The 26,522-nt window shown below is 43.9% G+C and overlaps 2 protein-coding genes across 4 annotated transcripts; one reads left to right on the forward strand and one right to left on the reverse strand.

The window, feature by feature from the left end:
• pcmt (protein-L-isoaspartate (D-aspartate) O-methyltransferase) lies at positions 1-10,225 on the forward strand. 3 transcript variants are annotated; one of them, XM_066677330.1, is made up of 8 exons: positions 1-184; positions 4,714-4,818; positions 5,124-5,155; positions 5,284-5,388; positions 5,691-5,811; positions 6,167-6,252; positions 6,637-6,858; positions 8,356-10,225. In XM_066677330.1, the coding sequence occupies exons 1-7, from the start codon at positions 10-12 to the stop codon at positions 6,814-6,816; spliced, it is 804 nt and encodes a 267-aa protein (XP_066533427.1). In that variant the 5' UTR covers positions 1-9; the 3' UTR covers positions 6,817-6,858; positions 8,356-10,225. The 3 variants fall into 3 exon arrangements, with proteins under 3 accessions (XP_066533427.1, XP_066533428.1, XP_066533426.1); XM_066677331.1 differs by having other exon boundaries at positions 6,637-6,762; XM_066677329.1 differs by having other exon boundaries at positions 14-184; positions 6,637-6,806.
• A 1,298-nt stretch (positions 10,226-11,523) lies between these two features.
• lrp11 (low density lipoprotein receptor-related protein 11) lies at positions 11,524-25,358 on the reverse strand. Its single transcript, XM_066677045.1, has 8 exons — positions 24,479-25,358; positions 22,189-22,346; positions 19,898-20,165; positions 18,850-19,008; positions 16,231-16,401; positions 15,620-15,676; positions 13,603-13,719; positions 11,524-13,524 (listed from the first exon to the last, which is right to left on the reverse strand). Exons 1-8 carry the CDS (start codon positions 25,119-25,121, stop codon positions 13,370-13,372), a joined length of 1,728 nt encoding a protein of 575 aa, XP_066533142.1. The 5' UTR covers positions 25,122-25,358; the 3' UTR covers positions 11,524-13,369.
• Between the last annotated feature and the right edge of the window lie 1,164 nt (positions 25,359-26,522).

Here is a 26,522-nt window from a genome sequence, read left to right on the forward strand (position 1 = left end):
CGCGCGGGCATGTCTGGTGACGCGTCGCGCGCGTCCGCACTGGAGGCGGCGGCTGCGCTGGGGAAGGCGGTGTGCGCAGGCGCGGCGCTGACGGCCGCTCTCTACCTCATCCGCAGAGTGTGTTTAATAATGGCCTGGAAATCAGGAGGAACCAGCCAAGCAGAGCTCGTCAACAACCTCCGCAGTGAGTGTGCTGCTCTTTCGCCTTCTCTCTCACTCTTTCGCGGAGAGCAGAGAGGATCAGAAATCACCTTTTGTCTCCCGTGGCGCGGGGATTTAAGTAAACGAGCGCCCTTGTTGTTATGGCGTGCGAAACGACAACTGAGGGTCTGTTCCAAACTGCTGCGTGCTCCCTATCTAGGGCACTGCGTAGCTGAACAATTGTGGGTTCGGAACCTATATCTGCAGATAGATATCTGTGCTAGGTAGAGCTGAATATAACTGGCTTTTTAAAAACAGATAATGCTTTAATTTGGCATTAATAATTTAATTATTCCCACCAACTCCATTTGCGCTACGTAGGGAGTAGGGAGGGATTCGAGATGCAGCCTGAATTGTTAAGTTTCTGCATATAGGCGGCTACCACATATTTCAGTACGCGTTTAACATATGTTACGTGAATTAATCATTATTTTCTGGTCTTCTGTGGCGCTGTGTTGCGTTTATTGTAAATAAACAAGTTACCTACAACCGTTTTCTAAACTCTGCGTCATTTAACGTATTTTTAGTATCCCCGTCCAACGTTACGCTGCGTTCGCTGTTAATTTAATGTTGTGTCATGCGCACACCGAACAAAACCCGCACAAATATCTTATACAAACAATAATAAGTCCGCGTTTAAATGAGTTACATGTGTAACTTGTATACGGTGTTCGTTATAGCCGTTGGTGTGTGTGGTGGGCGTGTTAGTCCGTGGCCAAACGGACGGTTGAATTTTAAAAACGTTGCTCGTCTACGCGGGCCGCTACATTTCCAACGTATTTTTCAGTGGTTGGATAGAAGTAACGTTAGGTATACGTAGAAATGTTTAAACAACAGTAGAAACCAACCTCAAAAGCCTTTAAAAAAAAAAAGACAGCAAATCTAGCTAACGTTATTCAACACCTCCTCTGTGGTATTCAAAACTTGGCGAGCACGCCCCTGATTCTGACAGGGTTTAGCTCTGGGAGCTAGCTGCCTTCACTAACTGAACTCTCTATGTCAAAACATTCACTCTGTATAGTAATTGAGTCTCTGCATCTTCTGATGTTACCCTGGAAAATATGTTCTTGTTAATATGTCAATTTGGTGTGTGCGTGTGTGTTCATCAAGCTGATGGTTTCAGACATCCAGGTTTTCTTATGTCAGAATCCAAAGGAACCAATTGTGTCAGCTTGCAGGGTGGTGTGGGGCGGGGCTTTTGAACTGCAAATGAGTGAGAGGAAACTGAGATGGGACAATTTGCTTAGTCATAGATGAGGAATGTGTAGAGATACAGGGACACTGGATTTAAGGGGTTTTAAATCTGTAGTTTTGTTGAAATGGTATGAGTTTTAAATGGTTTTATCAATGACCAATGACTTAGACTGTTAATCCTGAAAAAAAAAAATTGCTCAGAGTGCTCCGGTTTCCTCCCACGGTCCAAAAACACACATTGGTAGGTGGATTGTCTACTCAGAAGTTTCCCTAGGTGTGAGTGAATGTGTGAGTGTTTGTCGCCCTGTGAAGGACTTGCGCCCCCTCCAGGGTGTGTTCCTGCCTTGCGCCCAGTGATTCCGGGTAGGCTCCGGACTCACCGCGACCCTGAACTGGATAATATTGTGTTTGATTTTGCTTTGAAATGCATAGTATTTTTTTATTTTTCTTATTCCTTCTGTCTACTAAAATAAAGGAAGTAAAGTGTGTCTAATCAAAGGGAGATCCATGGACATTCATTGTCGTTTAACTTGGAGAAAAGCAACCCTTCCATTCAATCCATTCAATATCCATCTCTCACTAAAAGCTCATTACAACCAAGTCTTCCCAGAAACAAAAGGCCTAATGCGCACTGGTTGAGAACATATGCCACAATGGGGTGTGGTAATACTTTCAATAAATGCCTTTATCGATTTATTGTTTGCGCATAGTTCAGCGGAGCAGTGCAGGGTCACATTCTGGTCAGAGGTCTTGTGTTGAAGTTGACTATCTGACCCTTCGTTGGAGGTTGTTCCTGGTTTGGAAACCATATGTTAAAAAGCGTCAGAATACAAGGACATTATTAGTCATGCTTTGACCACTATTTTACTTCAATGAAGTGGACTGTAGTTCAGTGCTTAGGGACATATTTGTGCTGTCTGACCACGTATTTCCGTACAGAATGCTAGTGTAGATAAGTGGGTTTGCTCTTGATCACCCTGGGATTATCTTTTATGGCAGACGCCTAATAATATTTTCTACCGAGTCCAGTATGAAACCCATCCTGCTAGGCTTCTGTCTCCATTCTGGGGACAGTGTCCAGCACACTATATTTAGGACGAATGACCAGCTGAAGAGTGCAGGACATGAGAAACCTAGCTCTGGCTTGATTTAGTGACCAAGCCAATGGTCTTTTTAGCAGATAGCTTTTGGATAGATTCAAGGATAGCTCTGATGCAGAGTTTACATAATTTTTTTTTAAAACGACTTAAACACTCAAGTGCGGTGCAGTATGTCTAATACAAATCCATTGATATTCAGCTCTCACCTACACAGATCCTTTTCTAACATTCGGGGCATTATTATGGTGCAGGAGCTGTAGTTTCGTCCACGCAATCCACTATGTAGGAAGCACTGAGCTATTTGAGACACAGTCTGCCTTAAAATATGTATCCAGTCTAGAACGACACATGCGTAAACCAAATCTGATTTCACATGTTCACACAGCCCACAAAAGATCAGATCTGTGTCACATTAAGATAAAATGAATCGGATTTGATTGATTCCTTACTGTAAAAAGGAAATAGATAGAAAAGAAGAAACTCAAGCGCTGGTGAACTGGCAACCCCAGAACCCTGACCTCATCATCCTTGAATGTAATTAATTTGGTGTTTTTCATGGATATAACAATGTGGTTTCAGTGTACACAGGGCCGTACACACCTGACTGAAACACACGTGGTTGAATTTGGGGTCTCTCTCTCCACATTAAAAGCAATGGGAGTGTTCACTGCATTCATCTTTTCTGTTTTACAGATGCTTAGGTGGGAAATAGGTCTGTTATGAAGTATGGGCTTTTGGAGGGGAATGTCCAAACAGATTGAGGCTGAGTGCGTGGATATTGCACTGTCATCTCCAGCACTGGTCCTCTAGCAGCACACTTTGCTTAGTTTAATGGGAAAATGACTGAATATTTCATGTATGAAAGTTCAGAGCCTGTTTCTACCCCTCCACTTTCAGACTCATATCTGACACTTTTTCACTTCCAGCCTGCGGTACTTAAACTGTCTTAATCCGGATTTGAACTTCTCCTATGTCACTTCTAACTGTCTTGCTGTCCATCTGTATTTAGTACAACAGCATACTGAAAAAGGCTGAGTGTGTTGAGTGTTAATTCTATTAGTTTGGATTAGTTGAGCCTATGCTAAAATATGTGTCTAGACCCTATTAAATAACAGTGATCTCGTATGATGACATCCTTTGCGAGCGCTCTGAGTACATCATGGGTGTCCTATGTACTCCTTGAACAATAAAGAATGTATCAGAACAAGAAATATTTAAAGCCTTTGTATACTACTCATATTTCCACAAGCTATGCAGTTCATCTGCTCACAGAGCTCGGTGTGTTGGCTTGCTGGCCCTCACCTCTGCTCCCTCAGAGCTCTAGCATAGCTTCTGGAAATAGACAAATGTCCATGCAGACTTGACCTGACTGTGAATCACATAAGGTCAATTACAGAGCTTAATGCCTGGGCAAATAACATGAGGGAGATATATGACAAATTTATGTTATTGCTCTTAGAATTAACAAAAAAATATATGTTTTCCAAAATAATAGCTTTACGAGGGAAGGAATAAACACTGGGAACTTGTTAAAAAACCTCAGGTTATTTGAGCATTTCTGTTGCTCTAGTTTTTATTACATTTTAACACAGTATAAAGGACAACTAGAGTTCAGGGAGTTATGAGTATCATACATTGTGTCATTGAGCTGCTTGGTTTTAATCAGCCTGACAGCAACAGTACTTAATATATACACACACACACACAGGGGGTCCTAGACTTACGACGTTGATCCGTTCCTATGTCACGTCGTAAACCGATTTTCGGTGTAAGTCGGAACATACGTACATACTGTACGTAAATAACAAACTGTAAGCACTTATCCTATCCTAACACCTATCCTCCTCGGTCCCGAGCCGCGTAACCGTGTATTCTTCCGCCGCGCACACCACACACGAAGTTCACGTTACAACGTTTACGATGCAAAACCACTTAAGTCGAAACAAGGCTTTATACAGTAAACGGGAGATGTGTCGTAACCACGAAAACATCGTAACTCAGGACTGACGTAACCCGAGGACCTCCTGTATGTGTGTGTGTTGCCCTGTGTGGCGCCCCCTCCAGGGTGTGTTCCCGCCTTGCGCCCAATGATTCCAGGTAGGCTCTGGACCCACCGCGACCCTGAACTGGATAAGGGTTACAGATAATGAATGAATGAATGAGTTAATTTTGTGTGTTCACACTGAGCCCATGTTTGTATTATTTATCGTTTCTCCAGAAAATGGCATCATTAAATCGGACCGTGTGTACGAAGTTATGCTGGCGACAGACCGTGCCCATTTCTCCAGATGTAACCCTTATATGGACTCTCCACAGTCTATAGGTATGCAGGTTCTTTTAAACATAATTACAAGGTAATGTAATCTGTGATCTGTGAAAGATGTGCCTGGGCAGTCTGTGTATGTAAAGTATGTTATTTCCCAGTCAGAACTGCCTCACTCAGTGACAACAGACGACGGCTGTTAGCTGGTTTAGTTTTTGCAGTAACTGCAGTTTAAACAGGAATACTATTACAGAGGGATCACCAGTTCTAGCCAATCACAGAAAGGCATTCACTGAACCATTAAAACCATTCCACAACTATTAGGAGGACTACTTGCTAAACAATATATTTTCTTTCCTCTGCAGGCTACCAGGCTACTATCAGTGCACCACACATGGTACGTTCCAAGTCTTTCGGGCCTTCGTTGAAGTCCAGTTGGTGTCCAGTTGCCGTGGGCCCACTGCTGTGAAAACAGGTGCTGATTAAAGTGTGTGTTTCTGTGTGTATCTGTGTCTGTGTGTCTAGCACGCGTACGCACTGGAGCTCCTTCACGATCAACTGTATGAGGGCGCCAAAGCTCTGGACGTGGGCTCAGGCAGCGGCATCCTGTCTGTCTGTTTTGCCAGAATGGTGAGTCATGGCCAGCCTCTTTGGCCAGGGTGTGGTTATGCCAACATGCAGATATCAGAACCTTTCCTTAACCCAGTGTTTGAATAAAGCATTTACAGTTTTCAAATATAACAAAATGCGAATGCTGTAAACTGCTCTAAACGTCAAATCATAGTATGTTAAAGTAGCAATCAGTCGTTTTCTACGTTGCTGCGTTGCTTGCTACGTTGGGAATTAAATTACCATTAAATTCCCAGGGACAATCATGTGTGAGAGAGGAGCTTTGCGTTTGCTGGTCATACAACATTCGTTTTGACTTGCAGGTGGGGCCAAAGGGAAAAGTGATTGGGATCGATCACATAAAGGAACTGGTGGACGACTCCGTCAATAACGTAAAGAAAGACGATCCCACTTTGATATCGTCAGGACGCATCAAACTGATTGGTTGGTTGTGTGAATTTACAGCACTCCACGAAGCATTTCACATGATGTTTACACTGCAGAAGGTGTTGAAGCGCAGGCTTAATTTCAATCAGATAATTTAGCACAAGAACTTTACCTGTTTATAAGTGATCTGTAAAGTAAAGGTGTTGTGTAGACTCCAGTGATTCGGCTGTAAATATAAAGACTAAGTGCTTGTTTGTTGAAGGTGTGCCACATTGAAAAAAGGCATCACAGCCAGACTGGCATTGCTACAGCAACCTGCCCTTCTGTTCAGGGATGGAGTTGGCACCGAGGATGCTTCGGTCACGCTGGCGTGGACTAATGCGCTCTCTCTTTGTGTGTGTGTGTGTTTTAGTTGGAGACGGAAGGTTGGGATATACGGAGGAGGCACCCTATGATGCTATTCACGTAGGAGCTGCAGCTCCCTCTGTGCCACAGGCTGTAAGTTTGCTTCTGGAACACAAGCTTCGCTTCGTTAGCTATTTACCCACTGATTGCAATGCAAATTATGTTTAACATTTCCATGCGACAAACACTAGCCAAACACTAAATTCTTTAGCTCCCAGACCTACTTTTATGTACGTATTGAAATTAATAGAACAATGATTCTGAACTGAGCAGCACCATTCCTAGCTGTCTAGAGCTTCACACTGTTTGATTGACAGGTTTAATATAATAAAATACTAGGTTTGGAAGGCTTTTAAATGAACACTATGTAAGATCTTACCTAGTGCTGCTTTAAGTCATGCAACCCTGTGTTGTTGTTGTGTATTGTAAATACTTTTCTAACACTGTGTGTATGTGTGTGTGTGTGTGTGTGTGTAGCTATTGGACCAGCTGAAGCCAGGTGGGCGTCTGATCCTGCCGGTGGGGCCCGCAGGAGGGAACCAGATGCTGGAGCAGCACGACAAGATGGAGGACGGCAGCACCAAAATGAAGCCCCTCATGGGGGTGATTTACGTGCCTTTAACAGACAAAGACAAGCAGTGGTCCAGGTGGAAGTGACTTCCTCTCCCCTCTTCCCCTTCTCCCTCCCCCAGGGCACAGGTGAAATGGTGTGGTCCGGAGCAGACGAGGCTGCCTTTTGCTGCTTGTCGTCTTTTTTATTTTGCTTCCCCCATACCATGATGAAACGCCTGCACGGTTTTTGTTTCTAACGCCCCCTTCCCCTCAAAAAAACGAAAAAAACCAAGTTTTTCAGTTATTTAATTTAGTTTTAATTAATTGTATTTTTTTTAATTTACGATTGCACAAGTTTTCCAAGGTATGAGATTGAGTTTGAGTGACGATGTTACACGAGACTCACTGAATGTTTAGTAAGAGAAGCATGGCACCCTTCGGATGATAAGGAAGCGGTTATTTAGCCTTGTCACAAACCGTGTCTTGTACTGACAAGTTTGAAATTTGGGAATGTTTAATTCTGTGACGGACAATGAGCGTGTGAAGACAAGCATGCTCTGAAAACACATCACTCATCCACTGGGATGGTGTATATATAAATGTGTGTTGCATGATTTGTGACTGAATGTGCGTTAGAAATCTGCTGCCTGATCCAAGCCCGACGAGACCCAGTAAATTGGGATGTTGAGCCAGTTCCTCATTTACGCTGCGAAAAAAAAGGCTGTACGTTGCACCAACACGGCTGCTTAGGGACATACACTTTCTCAATCGTGATTTAATACGTTTGTGTAGTGTACATATCACCGTATGGATATTTGTGCACTGGTCAGTGTTTGTGTTATTGTAGTTCACCTACCCCACTGCCAGGAGTTGCGCATCGGTCAACAGCCTCCAGAGGCCAAGCAGGTGAACTACAACAACAGACAGCCCCCGTGGTTTTATTAGGTACAGAAGGCCTTAAATAACTTAAGTTTTTCTAGTTTATTTATTTATTTAATTTTTATTTAGTGAAAAATAAAACTCAAGTGCACCTTTAACTTAATCTTCTGTGTAAGCTTATCTTGCTACATGATGTGCATTATCATTCCCCCAGCCTGAATCACTTCCTCTGCGTAGTCATGCACATTTACGTTCTAGTGTTAATGGCAATTACAGTCTGTAGTTATGTATAAATTAAGCCCAGACTCAGATCGATAACTATAACAGACTATTTTGCTTTGAGTTCCAGATCTCCAAAATTAGCCACACACAAAATCCTGCTGGTGTGGGTTCTCTCAGACGCAGGTCTGTTTCTTCTCTTTTAATGATGCACCACAATGCTACTTGTGATATACTAACACCCCCTTGTGGCGAACCGGAATTATTGCTCGGAAAATAAATCTGTATAATTCGCAAAAATTATACCACAGTCCAATATCCGTGCTGTCTTTCCCTATCTTATTTTATTTCTTAATAAACTCAGGCACTTCAAAGCAAAGCAGTGTAAAAACTAGCTTAGTATTTCCCTGGCGTTAAAGTCAGCAGTGTCTCGTTGGTCTCAAAGCCAGGCTTCGGGCCGGTTTCGGGCTTTAATACCATGCAGACCTCTAATGCACGTATAAAGAGATGTATCAAAAGTAACACTTTTCTCTTTGTCTCCCATAGGGATGAACTTTGAAACGACAGTCTGGCAGTATTCACCCATCCACATGTACAAACACACACACACTCATAACACACAGCATTCATCAGGACTTAACAACTAACTACGAGATGGTAACACCCACAGTGACGGAAAATCCACACTGATTGCGCACTCGCTCTCGGGACAGTCCGACTGCTGTGTGGCCAAAGAGCCCTCAGGATGGATGGAACCGACTGATCTCTCTTAAAATAGAAAAAAAAAACACGAAAAAAAAAAGCGTGGGGCTTTGTCTTGACATTATCATGCCTGCAGTTTGCTTTGAGGTTGTGAACTTTCTCTTTTTTGATTTGTTGATTTGCAGGTGCACATTTTTGTGATAACTACAGTATTGCAATTATTATTATTTTTTGTTTATGTGCATTTCAGCTTGTTTTGGAGCTGAGTTTAAGGGGGTGCTTTTTTTTGCATATGGACTGTAGGTATGGGACGGAATGTTCCTAGAAGATCCACACACCACTAATGCGCTCCATGCTGATATTAAAAAAACTTCCCACACCAAAGCTGCAGCCACACTGAAGACATCTAGGCTCAGCTCTAGTCATGATTTCAGAATATTGTAGAAACCCTAAGGACATACCTTTAGTCATTGGCTGATTGCTCTTGACCAGAGCTTCCCAAATGTTCTTGTAAAAATTAGTTCTTCAATGAGGACCCCCATTCCCACAAAGTGTAGAAGCTGGAAGATATTTTGGTTGTTGCTAATAGGCTAATTGTCATATCAAGGCAGTTCTTTAAACGGCTATTAAAGTTGAATCTGCTTTACAAATATGGACATTTTCTGAAATTCATCAACAACAATAATAATAAAATAATAATAATTTAAAAACCAACTGCGGGGTGGGGTATAAACAGTCACTGAAAATATAACACTTTTGAATGACCTGTTTTCCCATGTTCAAAGAGTTTGCAAAGACTCGCTCTCTAAACTATTTTACATTTATGTAAAGACATCAGTGGTTCAGTAGGAGTTTAATACTCTAATGTGCTTCATTATACAGGAAAGTAAAAGTTCTTATTCTCAATAGTTTTTTTTTTTCAGTGCATAAAAGGGACAGCTAACAATAAGCCTAGCTAGCTAGCTTATCTTTTTTCTGTGAAGCAAAAGACCGTATTCTGTGGGTGTCAATTGGAATATAGTACTCTAATGGGCTTCAAACACAAGGAAAAGTGTTAAATCTTAGACAGTTCCACAGTTTAAAAGGAGCTGGCTAATATTTAGACTAGCTAGTCAGCTAATCTTAGTTTTAAACAGGCCTCAATATTTCAGTCTTTTTTTCCCTCAGAGAAACCAAAAAATGAGACTAGCCGGCTAGCTAATTTAGCTAAATATTGTAACACTAATTAGCTTAATTAGACATCTCAGTCTTAGTTTTTCTCTTTCCAGTAAGTTTTTATTTCAAGAAAATGAAGTGGCTAACAGCTGGGTATTTTTACGGCACCGTCTCTGACTTCAATCCCTGGGGGTCCACCATACAGTTTGAGAAAATCATTTAACAACATATACAGCTACAGCTGAGTTTAGTGTAGATTTGCTCTGTCTGGTCCTTGACAGTATTTTAATCCCTGCTCTCTTTAGCCGATTGACCTGCAGCTCTTGTTAACATTAGACAGGCTGATGCTAACATGCTAACACTGGAAGTTCACATCGTGTACAACGAGCACAAAGCCAGCTTGCGCGCACACTCTCACACTTCACTAACGCATATATGCAGGGCTGAGCTTGTGTCCCCCCTCCACTGTGGAAGTGCTCACTGGTCTCATGCTGACTCTGCGCAGGTGGTGTGTTGCCTGCATTCGCACAACCGTGGCTTTGTACAAATAAAACTCGATGCAGTGTAAAAAACTCCTGTCTGTCTTTCTTCACAAGAACGAGTGAAGAGTTGGGGTCACACCATTTGACCTAATGTTTTTAAAGCTTCCTTTTTTCCAGTGTTTGCTGTTTTATATATGAAACTCATACTGGCATCAATATGGCCATTTTGTGTTCCTGAAACCGTCAAGAGTGCCCTTGAGCAAGACACCTAACCTTCAAACTGCTTCCCAGGCCCCCAAGGTGGTTGGCAGCCCCCTGCTCCAGTTGTGTGTGTGTGTGTGTGTGTGTGTGTGTGTGTGTGTGTTCACTGCCCCTAGCATGCGAGAGGAACTACTCACTAGTGTGTGTTTTTGGGGGTTCACTACCACAGATGGATCAAATGCAGGGAAGATACTTCCTTAAGGGGATCAATAAAGTTTTTTTTTTTTCTAAAATGAAAACCCCTTATTTCTTCTTTAGTAAAAGCATGGCTATAAATAGGACATTTCTGGCCTAAAATTAGCATTTATTTTTTCATTCATTCATTATCTGTAACCCTTATCCAGTTCAGGGTCGCAGTGGGTCCAGAGTCTACCTGGAATCATTGGGCGCAAGGCAGGAATACACCCTGAAGGGGGCGCCAGTCCTTTACAGGGCAACACAGACACACACATTCACATTCACTCACACCTACGGACACTTGAGTCACCAATCCACCTACCAACGTGTGTTTTTGGACTGTGGGAGGAAACCCACGCAGACACAGGGAGAACACACCACACTCCTCACAGACAGTCACCCGGAGGAAACCCACGCAGACACAGGGAGAACACACCACACTCCTCACGGACAGTCACCCGGAGGAAACCCACGCAGACACGGAGAACACACCACACTCCTCTCGGACAGTCACCCGGAGGAAATCCATGCCGACACAGGGAGAACACACCACACTCCTCACGGACAGTCACCCGGAGGAAACCCACGCAGACACAGGGAAAACACACCACACTCCTCACAGACAGTCACCCGGAGCGGGAATCGAACCCACAACCTCCAAGCCCCTGGAGCTGTGTGCCTGTGACACCTACCTGCTGCACCACCGTGCTGCCCCATTTATTTTTTCAGTTTTTTAATATTCTGTAATTTGTTCATGATTATAGATCATAAACAGACTCTGTGTGTAGTCAGTTCTTACTGTTCTGGATTCTAATATCAAAGAGCAGGCGGAAGGAAACATACCAAACAACAAACTGAACTGAACTGAGGCCCATTGTTAAGAAGAAGACGAGAAAAAAAACCCTCAACATCACTGTAGCATTAATAAAATCATATATATATATTTTATTTTGAAATATCTCACATTTCCACAGATATGCATACAGTTTACAGCTCAGAAGAAAAGCAACACATCGTACAGTACATTAAGAGCTACAGAAAGCAGATGACACAAGAGTAGCATCGGTATCACAACTGGCCGCTGAAAATGAGCTTGGACAGTCACAAGGAAATGGGATCAGATTTCCCATAGCACTCGCTGATGAGAAAATACATTCCCAATCCTGGCTCTATTCAGTCTCCGGTTTTTAATACGTAGCAGCATCCAATGAATGACTGGAAAGCCTGCTTGTCTCCACCACTCGAAATATATATATATTCCAAATGATAGAGATGGACTTTCCATGTGACATTTACATATGACACATTGACAACCCCAGGTTTGGTTTTAAAAACTGACCTAGCAGCAGTGGTCAGGGAACGCAGGGGCCCCACTAAACTCTACTGATTCGTTTGTGTCCATTACTGCATCATCATGCTTTTGGCCAATGTGAACTGCAAGAGACTTATCTTTGATTTATCTGACCAGTGTTTTAGGAAGTGAAGCTACAAGTGGAGCGTCTCTGTTGCTACTGCTCAGAGCTGTGTTTTAGACCCAGGAGTCTAAGTCAGGCACATTCCTCGGACAGAAAATCACAGAGCAGAAGGATACATTCTTAAAACTATATTTTAACGTAACAACGTTAAGAAATGTAACTTTATGGCATGCTTGATTCTGGGAAAAGAAAAAAAGAAAAACCCCAACAACAACGTGGTGAAGAGGGGAAGGCAAATTGAATAGAGTCATAAACAACAGCAGCCCTCTAGCGCCCCTAGAGGTGTGATTTGGAACAGCTCAAAAATCCAAATGACATCATCAACACAAAGTAACATGAATAACAGTTTACGAAAAATAAAAGACTAATACCACAGCTTTATTGGAAAAATACAATCTTCTGCTTGGGATTTGAACATTTTAACTTTTATTTTGATATTAATACTTCAAATTTAGCGCAAAAGCCTGCAGATGACTATATTGGGACTTTTATTATGTGTCTTTGAAATTCACTGGGCCTTTATTGGAAACTGTACCCTGTTTTCTATATAGTGCACTACTCTAGGGTTCTGCCATTTTGTAATGGTGTCCAAAATTATAGAGCGCTCAGTTTTCAGTGCACTCAAACTTTCCCACAATGCATTGCAATAAGTAGCTCGCAACCGCACCAGAGGGAGTGTCCGAAATCATTCACTACCCTCCAGAATTCAGTTCCCTGTAATAGTGTACTATATAGAGAGGAATGCTGTGAACAGTGAGTAGGTGGACATTTAGGAATGGAATCATTTTAAAGCGCCCATATCATGAAAATCTAATCTTTCATGTAATACGTAAACATATTTTATGTCTTTACATTCCATAGATGGAGGTACGATTTTAACTTTGAGTGATAAACAGAGGTGGTCAGGGTGTAAAATACATTTTTCTGTTTTTAAACCCTCAGGGAAAGGATATTTCTTCAAAACATCTTGAAATATGTATTAATTTAAGCATCTTCCGATGTGTATCAGACTAGATCTGACTTATGCTAATCGGAATATGGTTATTTGAATGGCAAGTGTTTGCCAAGCGAAAAAAAAAAAGCAAACCTTTTCTCACACCATTAAAAGCTATATACTGAAGTCAGTACAAAGTCCAAGATCATGTTTGTGACACTTTGATATTAAAACAAAGCCCAATCTAAACTTGGACGGTATGGTATGAGTGTTGTCCAGTGTTTTCCAAAGCAATTACTCCATGACCTTCAGAATACACACATAGACATTCAGAAAAGTGTGTGCGAGTTTAATGGGGAGAGGTGTGTGTTCTGCTACAGGTACATGCCGTTAATGAGGTAATCGGACTCTTCTGTGGTCAGTGGGCGAGCTTTCTTCATCCTGTGACGAACCAGACGCAATCTGCAGGCCACCATCAGCAACAGCAGAGCACTGATAATCACCCCCAGGACCAGGGGCAGGATGGCTCCTATAAAGGCAGATAAAAACACACAGTTGATCATCTGCCAAATGCCATGAATGTAAACGTGAGGCGTATTCAACGAACCTGACTCTGGAGGTGGATGTCCTCCCAGCACTGTATGAGCTTTAGCCACTGGTTGAGGGTTCTGAGGAAGTGATGCAGGATTCTGGGGTTTGGCTTCAGAGCTGGGAGACTTGGCAGCTACAGACAAAAAAACACTATCCTATATCAGTAAATACTTCACAAATTTAGAGGAAAACTTTCTGACACTTACAGCATGTGGATGTGGTCAATAAGGAGACAATATATACATTTAATCAGTCATTGTTATTGCAACTTTCATCAGATCAAATCAAATTACTTGGTAGGGCTTGGATGAATAAGATTATGCTTCATAGAGCGGGTCCTCTAAAGGAGTGCAGCCATGTTTAAAACAGATCTTAGTAATCAGACTCTGAGACACATCCAGGCCACAAGGTGGCAGTATAAGGGCTGTTTGAGAACATGAATAAGAAATGTTGGAGAAAATGGTTGCTCGTTCCTTGATGATTTTAGCTCGGTATATGCAAAGATTTGCATGGTCAAATGACCTGTTTTGTTGATTTTCTTAGTGAAAACAATTTAATGCATCTGGTACAGGGATCTACATTTGCTAATTTTAATGCACAATATGTGTCTGTAATTAAATTTGTAAAATTTTGTTAATTTTTTTCCATGTTAAAGGCTAAGCACCACTTAATGGACCTCCATGAATATTCCACATTATTGTAGTTACTGACAGATATAAGTATGAATTAAAATGAAAATAGCAGCTTAATTTGCTTTAAAACTGACAACTTTATTAAATTGACGGAAAAACCCGAGCTCGCTACGGAAATTCTTGAACGCAACCGTGACGTCACTGGTGGACAACAGCTGAACAACGCCGCGGTAAAACACCGTTATGACTGACTGTTATGACAGTATCTAGCTAAATAACCAACATTATTCATGACGATAGCCGAGCAATAAGCTAAACTCAAATGTAGAGGTACCGTTATTCTTGTAAATGTGATCGAAGTCGAACTCGAATTCATCCGACACTATAAACCTCCGTAATGCAGCTACGTAGCCGAGTATAATCTGAGCACCGAGTTTAGCGAGTCAAGCTAACGTTAACTAACACCAACTAAAACAGGCGAAGTGAGTGTCCTTACCCTGTTTACCTCCATGTTACAGAGGCTCTTGAACACCTTTCGTTGGTGTCCTTACATGCCCATATTGTTGGAAAAGCGCCAGTGAAATGAGCTACAGATAACGGAGTGAGCGGAGGGTCCTTTCCAAAGTGTCCGTTTAAAGTTGACAAATTTAGTCCATTTTCTGGATATTTTGGGATCTTTGGGCCATTTGTTCACAGATGTCCCACTGTACATTGAATGATTGCAGCCAAAAACAACACACCTTTTCGTCATTTTGCATTAAATTAAGTGCAGCTTCTAGAGTTGTTGTCCACCGTCTACGTCACAGGCAAGACGCCTATTAGAGTTTCCCAACACCGTTGGGGGGGGGGACCAACGGTCTTTTAAACCTTATTCCTTCAATTAGTGAGAAATAACATGTTTTCTGACTATCAATAAACACAAGTTAGGAACTCAAATTCCACTGTGTTTAGTTGTTCGACACTTTCATATCGCTGGTGCTTAGCCTTTAAGGATGTGTTCACTTACTTTGAAACAGAAATTCAACACGTCATGTGACCAGCAGTGATTAAACTTTTGCCCACAGCATACAGCACCCTCAATACAGTTTGAAGCTTGTTTACACTTGGCCACTTCATGTGTCTCATATCCAAATAATGTCCAGATAACATTCCTTCATATTCCTTTGACCATTTGACTATATAAAGACTGATTTGCATTCATGATGATTTTCCCATTGAAACTGCTAGGAAAGCATAATGTACATTTTCACTGTGTTGCATTTAATTATGAATTTTGTAAAGAGTCACAATGATAATAATGTTATGCAAATGAATGTAATTCAAATATGAAATGTGCACAACAACAAGGAGGTAAAGTGTCGATTCAAATCAGAGGAGGAAGATTCTGTGGGGGTGTAATACCTGTGTTCGCCTGTGTGGTGGAAGGAGGCGCTGCAGTGGCTTGTTGATTGACTGGAGCTGTAAGATATTGACATTTCCATCAGTCACACTAAAAAAAGGAGGCCTCTCAACTTTTTACAATATTTATTTTGCCCAGTACAGTGTAATGCATGACTTATATAGTACATTTCAAGAGCCAAAAAATGCTTCCAATCAATAATACAGTGAAGATAAACACACAGCAATACAGGAGACACAGACTAACAAGTCCATGGAAAACTAGAGCAGCTAACTTCAGAGCTAATGTGGCAGACATCTGCACTGTATTTGTGTGCCATTGTGTGGGCACCGTGCCCATGTGGGCTGGCGTATATGAAAATGGGCACATTCCTCTGTTGAGCAAGGCACAGCAGTGGAATCAACAGCAGGTATTTTCCACAAGCATGGCATGTTAGTGGTGCCCCTGTTTGCATTGTACTGTACTTCATGGTTTGTAACTCACTCGCTCACATTTAGCAACACAAAAATGTGTCCACCAGGTGGTGCCATTGTTTGAAATTATTATTATTATTTTTTAAAATGTAAGTACATCTAGGGTCTTGTATTATTTTTTTTTTTTAATGATTCCTCACCTGGTTTCTGGATGCACTTGTTCACACAGTCGGATTGTTGCAGGAAGTTGTTGCGGTTCCCTTTGCAGCCACCATACAAGAAGTGTTTGCACTCTCCGGCTTGTGGGTCATAAAACCAGCGTGGGAACACACCTCTACAGGGGCCCACCACCGGGGGCTCTACACAGGGGTCTGAGAAAGGGAGGAGAAAGAGTGGAGCGAATGAATGAATGAATGCATGTGTGTGTTAGAGAGCATAAAGGGCAAGAGAAAAAAGGAGGAGAAAGAAAAGAACTGACCAAAAACAAGGGCTAGAGAAAAGCTCTAATGCATACAGCACTTAATATAATAATACACTTGATATTAGACGTAGCTACAATATTGATACATTTATTTTCAAAAGAGATTATTTATCCTATCTTACTTTGAATGAGTAATTAATTTTGATCATAAAAATATGCACAGAAATTATGTATGAATATTATTTAATATTTATTTATATGTATTTTTAGTCTTGTCAATTGATTAAAAGAAATTGCAAAATTAGCTATGATTAATCATACTGTCACATCTGTTAAATGTTAAATACACTATGATCACCCAAAACATTGCCAAAACATCACTTTATCAGCTCCACTGAATATAGAGGAGCAATTTGTAGTTCTACAATTACAGCTGGGAGTCCGTCTGTTGCTCTGCATACTTCATTAGCCCACTTTTTACTTTGTTCTTCAAAGACCAGGACCCCCACAGAGCCAACACAGAGCAGGTATGATTTGGGAGGTGGTGCACTGCAGTGGTACTGACTTGATGGGGATGCATTCATTTGTGTTGCACTTAATATGAGTGGATCAGACACAGCAGTGCTGCTGGAGTTTTTAAACCATCGAGAGTTCTGTGACGACTGACGAAGGACTAGAGGACGACCAACACAAACTGTGCAGCAACAGATGAGCTAATATTTGTGACTCTACGCCTACAAGGTGGACCAACGAAGTAGGGTGTGTCTAACAGAGCTGCAATAGAAAAAGCCTGGCAATGAACAGTACCAGAAATACCCAAATACCCACTATATAAATGAATGGAAAAAGCAAAGGAGGGTGTTAGAGTCAGTCCCAGACTCTCCAGAAGCCTTTCGAATGTGTGTCGGCTGTAAGCTCTGCTCCGGATCAGGTAACGGAATACAGAGGAGCTTTGTTTTGATGGAAGAGGGAGCTGGAAACTCCACCATCTAATTACAGAGTTCTCTCTCCAGATTGAGTTCCCCCAGCCCACGTCTTAGTCAACAGTCTGTTATATAGTGAGTGTGCTACATTTTCAATACCCAGCTGTAATGCTACTGCTTCATATTTATGGCTGTATGTGTTGTGTTCGCTTGCTAACTATTGACATGGCTTTTAATTCAGCATATGTCCCTCAGGTTGGGTTGCTTTGGCAGTGCTGTAAAGTTCCTGTGTTCTGGAAGGTGTTCTGAGACTTTTTATGCTTTATAGACTAGGGTTGTTTTGTGGTGGTGGACTGTGTGCCCTTCAACATATCGTTGCTGTCCAATAAAAAGCATGTATCTCCAAAAATAGCAATTGTACGGCACAAGGAAAAATCCTTCTAATTTTTCAGAGGAATATTTAAAAGCCATTTTTGAGCATTTCTATTGGTCCAATCATCATGAAATTTACACACAATGTGAAGGACATCTGCTGTGTTCAAAAAAATTGAGATACAAAAGGGAACAAAAATGGAGATACATGTTTTACATTGGACAGCCATATTAAAGTGTTTATAATTATAACCCCAACTAATAATTCCAAACATTCATTCATTATCTGTAACCCAGTTCAGGGTCGTGGTGGGTCCAGAGCCTTCAATCATTGGGCGCAAGGCAGGAATACACCCTGGAGGTGACGCCAGTCCTTCACAGGGCAATGCAGACACACACACACACTCAGACCTACGGACACTTTTGAGTCGCCAATCCACCTACCAACGTGTGTTTTTGGACTGTGGGAGGAAACCGGAGCACCCGGAGGAAACCCACGCAGACACAGAGAGAACACACCACACTTCTCAGACAGTCACCCGGAGGAAACCCACGCAGACACAGAGAGAACACACCACACTTCTCACAGACAGTCACCTGGAGGAAACCCACACAGACACAGGGAGAACACGACACACTCCTCACAGACAGCCACCCGGAATGGGAATTGAACCCACAACCTCCAGGCCCCTGGAGATGTGTGACTGCGACACCACCTGCTGCGCCACCGTGCCGCCCCTAATTCCAAACAATGATTCTAAATATGTTGGATATGTGTTTGTTTGCTTTGAACACAATGTGAACTGGGAGAACTGTAATCTGTTGGATTGTGGCAAAGGGAGCAGCTGCAGATGAGCCGAAATGCACCATGCCCAAAGCCAAATGTTGGATAGAAGTAAATGCCCCAGAATTAGGTTGTGGAGCAATGGAAGTGTGTTCTCTGGAGTGATGGAGTACCAGTCTGATACCACAGCAGGCAAAACGGCTTCACAACCGTTCATGTGGCAATCAAATCCTCACAGCCATGTTAGTGTAAAGTCTTCCTGGGAGAGTAAAAGCTGGTGAGCAGGGGTCCACATAATGTATGAGGCTAGTGTTGTTACCTTGGCTCAGCGAAGGCTGTTTTTGTTGTATGGCCGGGATGGGGGTCTCTGTATTGCGTGGTTCTGTAGGGGTCATGACCCGTCCTTGTGACTCTCGTGCTTCTCCGATCTGATAGGGGGCGCTGGACGTGTGAGTCACTGCCTTGCGACCTCCATCAACTTCCGCGCAGAGAAAAAACAAAAAAACAAAATAGCATTCATCACATGCTGCGGTCACATTGTGAGCCATATCTACAGTAAACATCACGGCACTTAGGCCAAGCTCCAAAGTACACAGCTTAGGCGAAGTGATTTTAGCTTTAAGCTTGCTTACAGGGGCATTAAAGTGTATGTAAACTCTTAATTTGAGCAACAGGGAGAAGCTGAGGAGCAGCCAGGGAGAGTGCAGTGAGGTCCTCTGGCTTTTCTCCGATGTCTGTGGCCGGCAGAGACTAATGTAGCTGATGGTCGTGTTAGGAGTCTTGCCCAAGGATTTGCAGTGTCCAAAATTATATATTTTATATATAATTATATATATATATATATATATATATATATATATAGTGCATATAGTTTGCCCTATTCACTATATAGTGCACTATTTTGGGCTTCAGCCATTTTGTATTAGTGTCTGAAACCATAGTGGATCGTTTTCAGTACACTCAAACAGTCCCACAATGCACTGCAAAAGATACTCTAGCGGACACCCATAATGCACTGCATTGTTGGGTTAAAAACATGCATAGGGTTAGCGAATTCTCCTGTATTCAATTCCCTACAACAGTGCACTTATATAGTGAGTCTAGGGAATAATGAATAGGCAGCCATTTTGAGCACAGCACTTGCCTGAGCAGGGAGTTATGGAGTCCCTAAAGTGACACAGTCGTAGCATTTAATAAGGTGAGGCCACAAAATAATATTGTGAGGCTACAAGATAATATTTTTTGTTATTTTTACAAAATAACATTAACTTGTGGCCTTAGTGCATTATTTTGTGGTCTCATTATATTATCTTGTGGCCTTATGAAAAACACCCCGCCCTAGGGGCTCCATACTGTGAGGTACTCACAGTTCTGGCAGAAGTCTTCGTCCGAGCGGTCAGGGCACTGCTGCTTGCCGTCACACGCGTAGCTAATGTCAATACAGCAGCCGTCATCGCACATGAACTGATAGCGGGTGCAGTGACGTGTGCACACTTCAGCATGATGCTCAGGGGCCAGTACAGTGATGGAGACATTGTCCGAGCTCTTCTGGCCGATGGTATCAGTGACGGTCATCTGGAAGATGTAGGTGCCCTCTCTCAGTCCACTCAGCTTTAGCAGTCCTGGGTGGGTCACCTGTGGAGATCAAACCACAAAGTCACTGAGCAGCTCAAGAGGCTTGGAGGAGAACACTGACCGCCTGTGTGTCTTTGTGTTAGCATTATGCTAGCATTGTTTGAGTGATGAGTCATTTAATCATTGTTCGTCAAAGAAACTAATCCTTAATGGTCGTCTCTTAATATTTCCATCTGTTCTACAACAGAAACAAACCCACGGTGTGTTCGTGTATTAAGCTAATTAGCTCATTTGTACTTTCATACGTCTGTTGCAGTGTGCCATGTGCTCTCTCTCTCTCTCTCTTTGTACTCACTGAAGCTACAAAATAGCTACAACAATACTCTTTTTGTTCTGCTGAACAGGTGGACAGGAAAGTGATATCTCCTCTCTCTCTCTCTCTCTCTCGCTCTCTAAAACACACACACACACACACACACACACACACACACACACACACACACACACACACACACTCCAATTTACCACTTTTCCTAAAATGGCTGGAGGGTAGAATATCTGTGTGTGTTTGTGTGTTTACCTTAAGGCTTTATTCTCTAATTCAGACTCTTATAATAACCCCCATCCAATAAACACAACAATCAGTCCTCCTCTCTTTACGCTCTGCTGCTGCTGTACCAGGTAAATTCAGCCTTTGTTATGACACAAAGAACATCGTGTCACAGGCCATGGCTCTTCTGCCTTATAATAAACAAATAATTCATTCATTTCCTGTGACTGGCTCGTCCTCATAATGGGTAGGCTCTGGTGGCTCCATGACATTCTGACGGCTCGCATTTCACACATTCACCCAGTCCCTCACACACTCACACCTGTGGGCCAGTTCTCACAGCCAATCCGCACCTAACAACATGTGTATTTGGAATGTTAGAGGAAACCCACTATATAACTATAGTAACTATATAACTAACTATAACTCGGCGGCTTTTTAGTGCCGGGCTCAAAAAGGACAGTGATGTATTCTGGTGTAGCCCTGGGTTTGCCACGTACTGACCACTCAAAGACTGTCTGTGAGGAGTGTGGTGTGTTCTCTCTGTGTCTGCGTGGGTTTCCTCCGGGTGACTGTCTGTGAGGAGTGTGGTGTGTTCTCTCTGTGTCTGTGTGGGTTTCCTCCGGGTGAATGTCTGTGAGGAGTGTGGTGTGTTCTCCCTGTGTCTGTGTGGGTTTCCTCCGGGTGAATGTCTGTGAGGAGTGTGGTGTGAAATGTGTAAAACTGCAAGCAAAGATACACATGGATAAAGAAACTCCACCTGTGTGTTTCTTACATCTTACACACCTGTTACTGCATTTCTCTCATTATAAAGCACTGTTTTTATTTAAACTGTGTGATTGTCTCACTTGACTCTGACTCACTTGATTCATTTGACACTCATTTGAGTGTTGATTCCTTGACTCTGACGTGTCTGGATGCATGTGTCGTCTCTGAGAGTCAAAAGGTTAAATATGAGTGAACTATGTTACGGAAGGTTGACTGAAACAGCCTATAGCTGTGGTGCTGTCTTGGTAAAATCAAGTGATTCAAGGATTCAATTCTGATGACTTCAGCAGCAGGGCCTAAGAGTCAATATTGACTCCAGAAAAGCCAGTCATGTCAATAAAGTAAAAGACGGTGACGTGTAATAATAGCAACAGCACACAAAGTTAGAATGAAAAGTAAGAAGGACTTGAGCAGCGTGACACTGTTAATACTTGGCTCATTCATTCACATTTTCTGTAACTGCTTTATATTTTGAGGGTTGCAGTGGGTCCGGAGCTTACCCAGAAAGAGTGGCAGTCTGTTATAGGACATCACCCACTCACCCAGTCGCTTTTGAACAGTCAGTCCACCTACAAACATGTGTTTTTCGTTATTGTGGGAGGTAACCCAAGCTGACACAGAGAGAACACACAGAGCTTTGCTTGCATTCAGTGCTTAGAGACGGTTGCTATGCAGGGATTTGCTGAGTGTCAAGTTGATCATTACCTTATAATGTACTGCCTACATTTTTATGTGCCCCCTACACCTCTGGACTTATGTGTTTACCTTTATGTTCACAGAGGCATCTCCTTTGACCAGGGCCCATTCATAACGTATGATACCATGGTCATCGATGCTGTCCCTGCCGTCCAGTATGGCCCAGTCTGTTGGCAGCTGGACCACCACGTCCTGTCCAGCATCACAGCGGGGGGGCTCGTCCAGCTCTGTCGGAAAAAACAAAGAAGTCTGTCACAAGCTTAAACAGGAATGTCCAGTGATAAAGTTGCTGGTAATAAACCTGTACTTGAGCAGTACCCAATGATATCCTTAGCCAGTTCCATTATCGGGACTCTAAGTTAGTGCTGGACGATACGACCATTCACCAATATCACGATTAACTGAACATTTTACCTCGATTATGATAATGAACGTTTATTTTGTTGCTGTTAATTTGCCTCATAGTTCACTGCCAAGGCGTGTACTGATAAATACACAGAATTAAAAGAAAGATCCATTTCAGTGGTATAGCCAAGATTACAATGATTAGAAGAATTAGATTTTGATTAAGTGCCCTGGACTCCTTTGAGTGCATAGAAATCACATTACAACTCCCTGTAGTGCTGTGGTAGTAATGATTAACCACTGGATAAACACCAGGTCAGCTGCGGAAGAGTGAGAGGTACTGTAATGACCAACCTTGACTGCCCACCTGCTCTGTGATACTGTGTTATGTGGGTCCAGATACTTCTGGCGGGTATTTATTGGGCGATGTATACAAAGTAATACTGACAATCAGAGCAGTGGCTGCATAAGACCCTTAAGTGTCCAACACAACTAGCACAGGCCTCAGTGAACACCATGGCCCCCTAATCACCATTCATTCATTATCTGTAACCCTTAGCCAGTTCAGGATCGCGGTGGGCCCAGAGCCTACCTGGAATCACTGGGCATGAGGCGGGAATACACACTGGAGGGGGCACCAGTCCTTCACAGGGCAACACACACACTCACACATTCACACCTACGCGGACACAGGGAGAACACACCACACTCCTCACAGACAGTCACCCGGAGGAAACCCACACAGACACAGAGAGAACACACCACACTCCTCACAGACAGTCACCCGGAGAAAACCCACACAGACACAGAGAGAACACACCACACTCCTCACAGACAGTCACCCGGAGAAAACCCATGCAGACACAGGGAGAACACACCACACTCCTCACAGACAGTCACCCGGAGGAAACCCACGCAGACACAGAGAGAACACACCACACTCCTCACAGACAGTCACCCGGAGAAAACCCACACAGACACAGAGAGAACACACCACACTCCTCACAGACAGTCACCCGGAGAAAACCCATGCAGACACAGAGAGAACACACCACACTCCTCACAGACAGTCACCCGGAGAAAACCCACGCAGACACAGGGAGAACACACCACACTCCTCACAGACAGTCACCCGGAGAAAACCCATGCAGACACAGGGAGAACACACCACACTCTTCACAGACAGTCACCCGGAGGAAACCCACGCAGACACAGGGAGAACACACCACACTCCTCACAGACAGTCACCCGGAGCGGGACTGGAACCCACAACCTCCAGGTCTCAGGTTCCTGCTGCGCCACCGTGCCGCCCTCCCTAATCAATAATAGGGAACTGAATTTAGGGGGGTGAGTGGTTTCAAACATTAAAGCTGTGTCCGAAACTTTGCCGTATTCACTATATGGTGCACTATTCTGGGGTTCCGCCATTTTGTAGTAGTGTCCAAAAACATAGTGGAACATTTTCAGTGCACTCTAACAATCCCACAATGCACTGCAAAAAGTACTGTACAACCCATGTACACTAGCAGATATCAGATTACCCATAATCCAATGCATTGTTTGGTGAGAACCGCATGAGGTAGTGTCCAAAATCATTCACTTCAGTTCCCTATAATAGTGCACTTAATAGTGAATAATATAGGGATTAGTGAGTAGGGAGCCATTTAGGACTAACTCTTGCAGTGCATTATGGGTATTCACTATCCATTTTTGTGGTGCATTCTGGGATTGTTTGAGTGCCTTAAATCATGTTCACTATTTTTGGACACTACAAAATGGAGGAACCCCAAAATAGTGCACTTTATAGTGAACAGAGACACAGTGTGTATATGATTTTGATCAACCACAAGGTTAGAACCACTGGGGCTAAGTGAATAACACTAATGACCGGGTTAGGGCCGCTGTGGGGTTGGAGGGGTAGATCACTTTGGCAGGTACTAACCCCCTGGATTCTCTGACCATCACCCTATTGGTCAATTCGGTTTATACTGACAGTGACTGGTTCTCCCTTTACCTCGCATCCACGCTTCTCCTTCATCCTCTTCCTCCTCCTCCTCGGCGGGTCTCCTGAGCGCGCTGACGGTGCCGTTCCCGATGCGGTTGTAGGCGGTGAAGCCCCGCTGCGGCGAGAACGCGCACACACTCACGCCGCGATGCGTGCAGTTGAAAAGGTAGCAGCGTGGGCCGTGCCGCGGCTCCTCGCGCTCCTCCGTCACCGTCACCGCCACCGTACAGCGCGGCTCGGCGCAGCAGGCTTGTAGGCAGGCGGCTGGGTCGCGCGCATCTGCCGGGGCAGACACGAAAACTGCGCCACGTGCGAGGGAGGCAGCCGCGCGGATGATGCGCGACTCGGCGGCTTGGAACCGGCCGAGGCACGCGCCCTGCCCTTCATCGCGTTCGTGCTCGTCATTAGCGTCCTCTTCCTCCTCCTCCTCCACCTGCTCGTTCACGTAAGGCCGCGGCTCGTGCTCATGCTCGTGCTGTAGCTGCTCGCGGAACTCCTCGAGCAGCTCCTCCACGCCGCTGATCTTGCTCTTCAGCTCCGAGAGCGGGGACGAGGCTGGCGAGGAGGAGCGCGCGCTCGCCGCACGCGATGAAAGCGCCACGCACAGCGCGAGCAGCAGTAACGTGGCCAGGCCGGGAGCGCGCGCGACCATTATCCTCCCCCTCTCCGTCACTGCGCGGCCGAAGAGAACACGACGACGACAACGACTAGGGCGGCCTTCAGCATCAGCATCGCGTCCGCGCGCGCGCACACTCACGCGCGATTAACATTAACATCTGCTACACACCGACAAGCAAGTAAACAAACAAATAAACAAACCACACAAATAAACAAACACAGGTGGTCTCCCCCTCGCGGCGTCCGGCTTCGCAGGTAAACGAGCTCGAGACTGTGGTACTCGGAGGAGGGGGATGCGGGAGAGCGCACGCGCATGCGCAGAATGTGAAAGGGATGGAGGGTGCTTGAAAGAGAGGGAGAGAGAGTAAGAAAGAGGGGAGAGGGTGACAGTGAGAAAGTGAAGAGGAAAATGGAGAGAAAGAAGGAAAATAAGGGAGAGAGAGAGGGAGAAGGAGAGATGGATGGGTCACAGGAAAGAGAGAGAGAGAGAGATAGGAAGAGAATATTTCCTGAGGTTTGTATACCATTATAACTACCACGCAATGGCCTTAAATGACATGGGAGCCTCTGGAGCAGCTCCAGAGCACGTCGGCTATGAGCTGGAGTTTGTGATCCACAACTGATCCCACGACATCAGCACCTGACCTCGCGAAAGGAGGCTGAATGCCACGAGATCCTCACAGCAATGCACAGCACTGCAGCACTAACGTGGGACCAATTCACTATGAATTTAACTGAGAAGAAGGGACACTAGGTGAACAGTTGTCCGTATAAAGCAGTATCAGACAGAGTGAGAGAGAGAACACGATTGTGACGTCACATTCTCGGTCGCGGTAGTCCTGCCGAGCGCAAAACAAACCCCAGCAAATAAAAAGTGATGTCACCTCAAAACATCTGCCCATCCTTTCCCATGTGATGTGGACATTAGAGAGAGAGAGAAAGAGAGAGAAAACCCGATTGTGACGTCACATTCTCGGTCGCGGTAGTCCTGCCGAGCGCAAAACAAACAAACCCACAGCAAATAAAATGTGACGTCACCTCAAAACATCTGCCCATCTACCCCCCCCCCTGTGGTGTGGAGATTGGAGAGAGAGAGAGAGAGAGAGAGAGGCGTGGACTTCAGGTTGTTTCTTTGTACTTGTGCTATCAGGGATAGACCACTAGGGGTCAGCACCGTATCTTACAAGACGGATATCAGCCCTGAGGTCATTCTGTACACCTCCCAACAGTCCATTCCTATCAACGACAAAGGACGTGATCTAAGACCTTTACAGACTCCGGGTCTCTGTGCCCTGGGTTCCACCACCACCTCAGGTCTGTGAGGAGCTTTGGTGTGTTCTCCCCGTGTCTGTGAGGGGTACTTCCGGTGTCCTCCCACAGTCCAACCCCAGGTGGATTAACTGTGGGAAACTTTATCAACCATAATATTAAAACC

Source organism: Hoplias malabaricus, chromosome 7 (genome assembly GCF_029633855.1).
Source record: "Hoplias malabaricus isolate fHopMal1 chromosome 7, fHopMal1.hap1, whole genome shotgun sequence".
NCBI classification, from domain to species: Eukaryota; Metazoa; Chordata; class Actinopteri; order Characiformes; family Erythrinidae; genus Hoplias; species Hoplias malabaricus.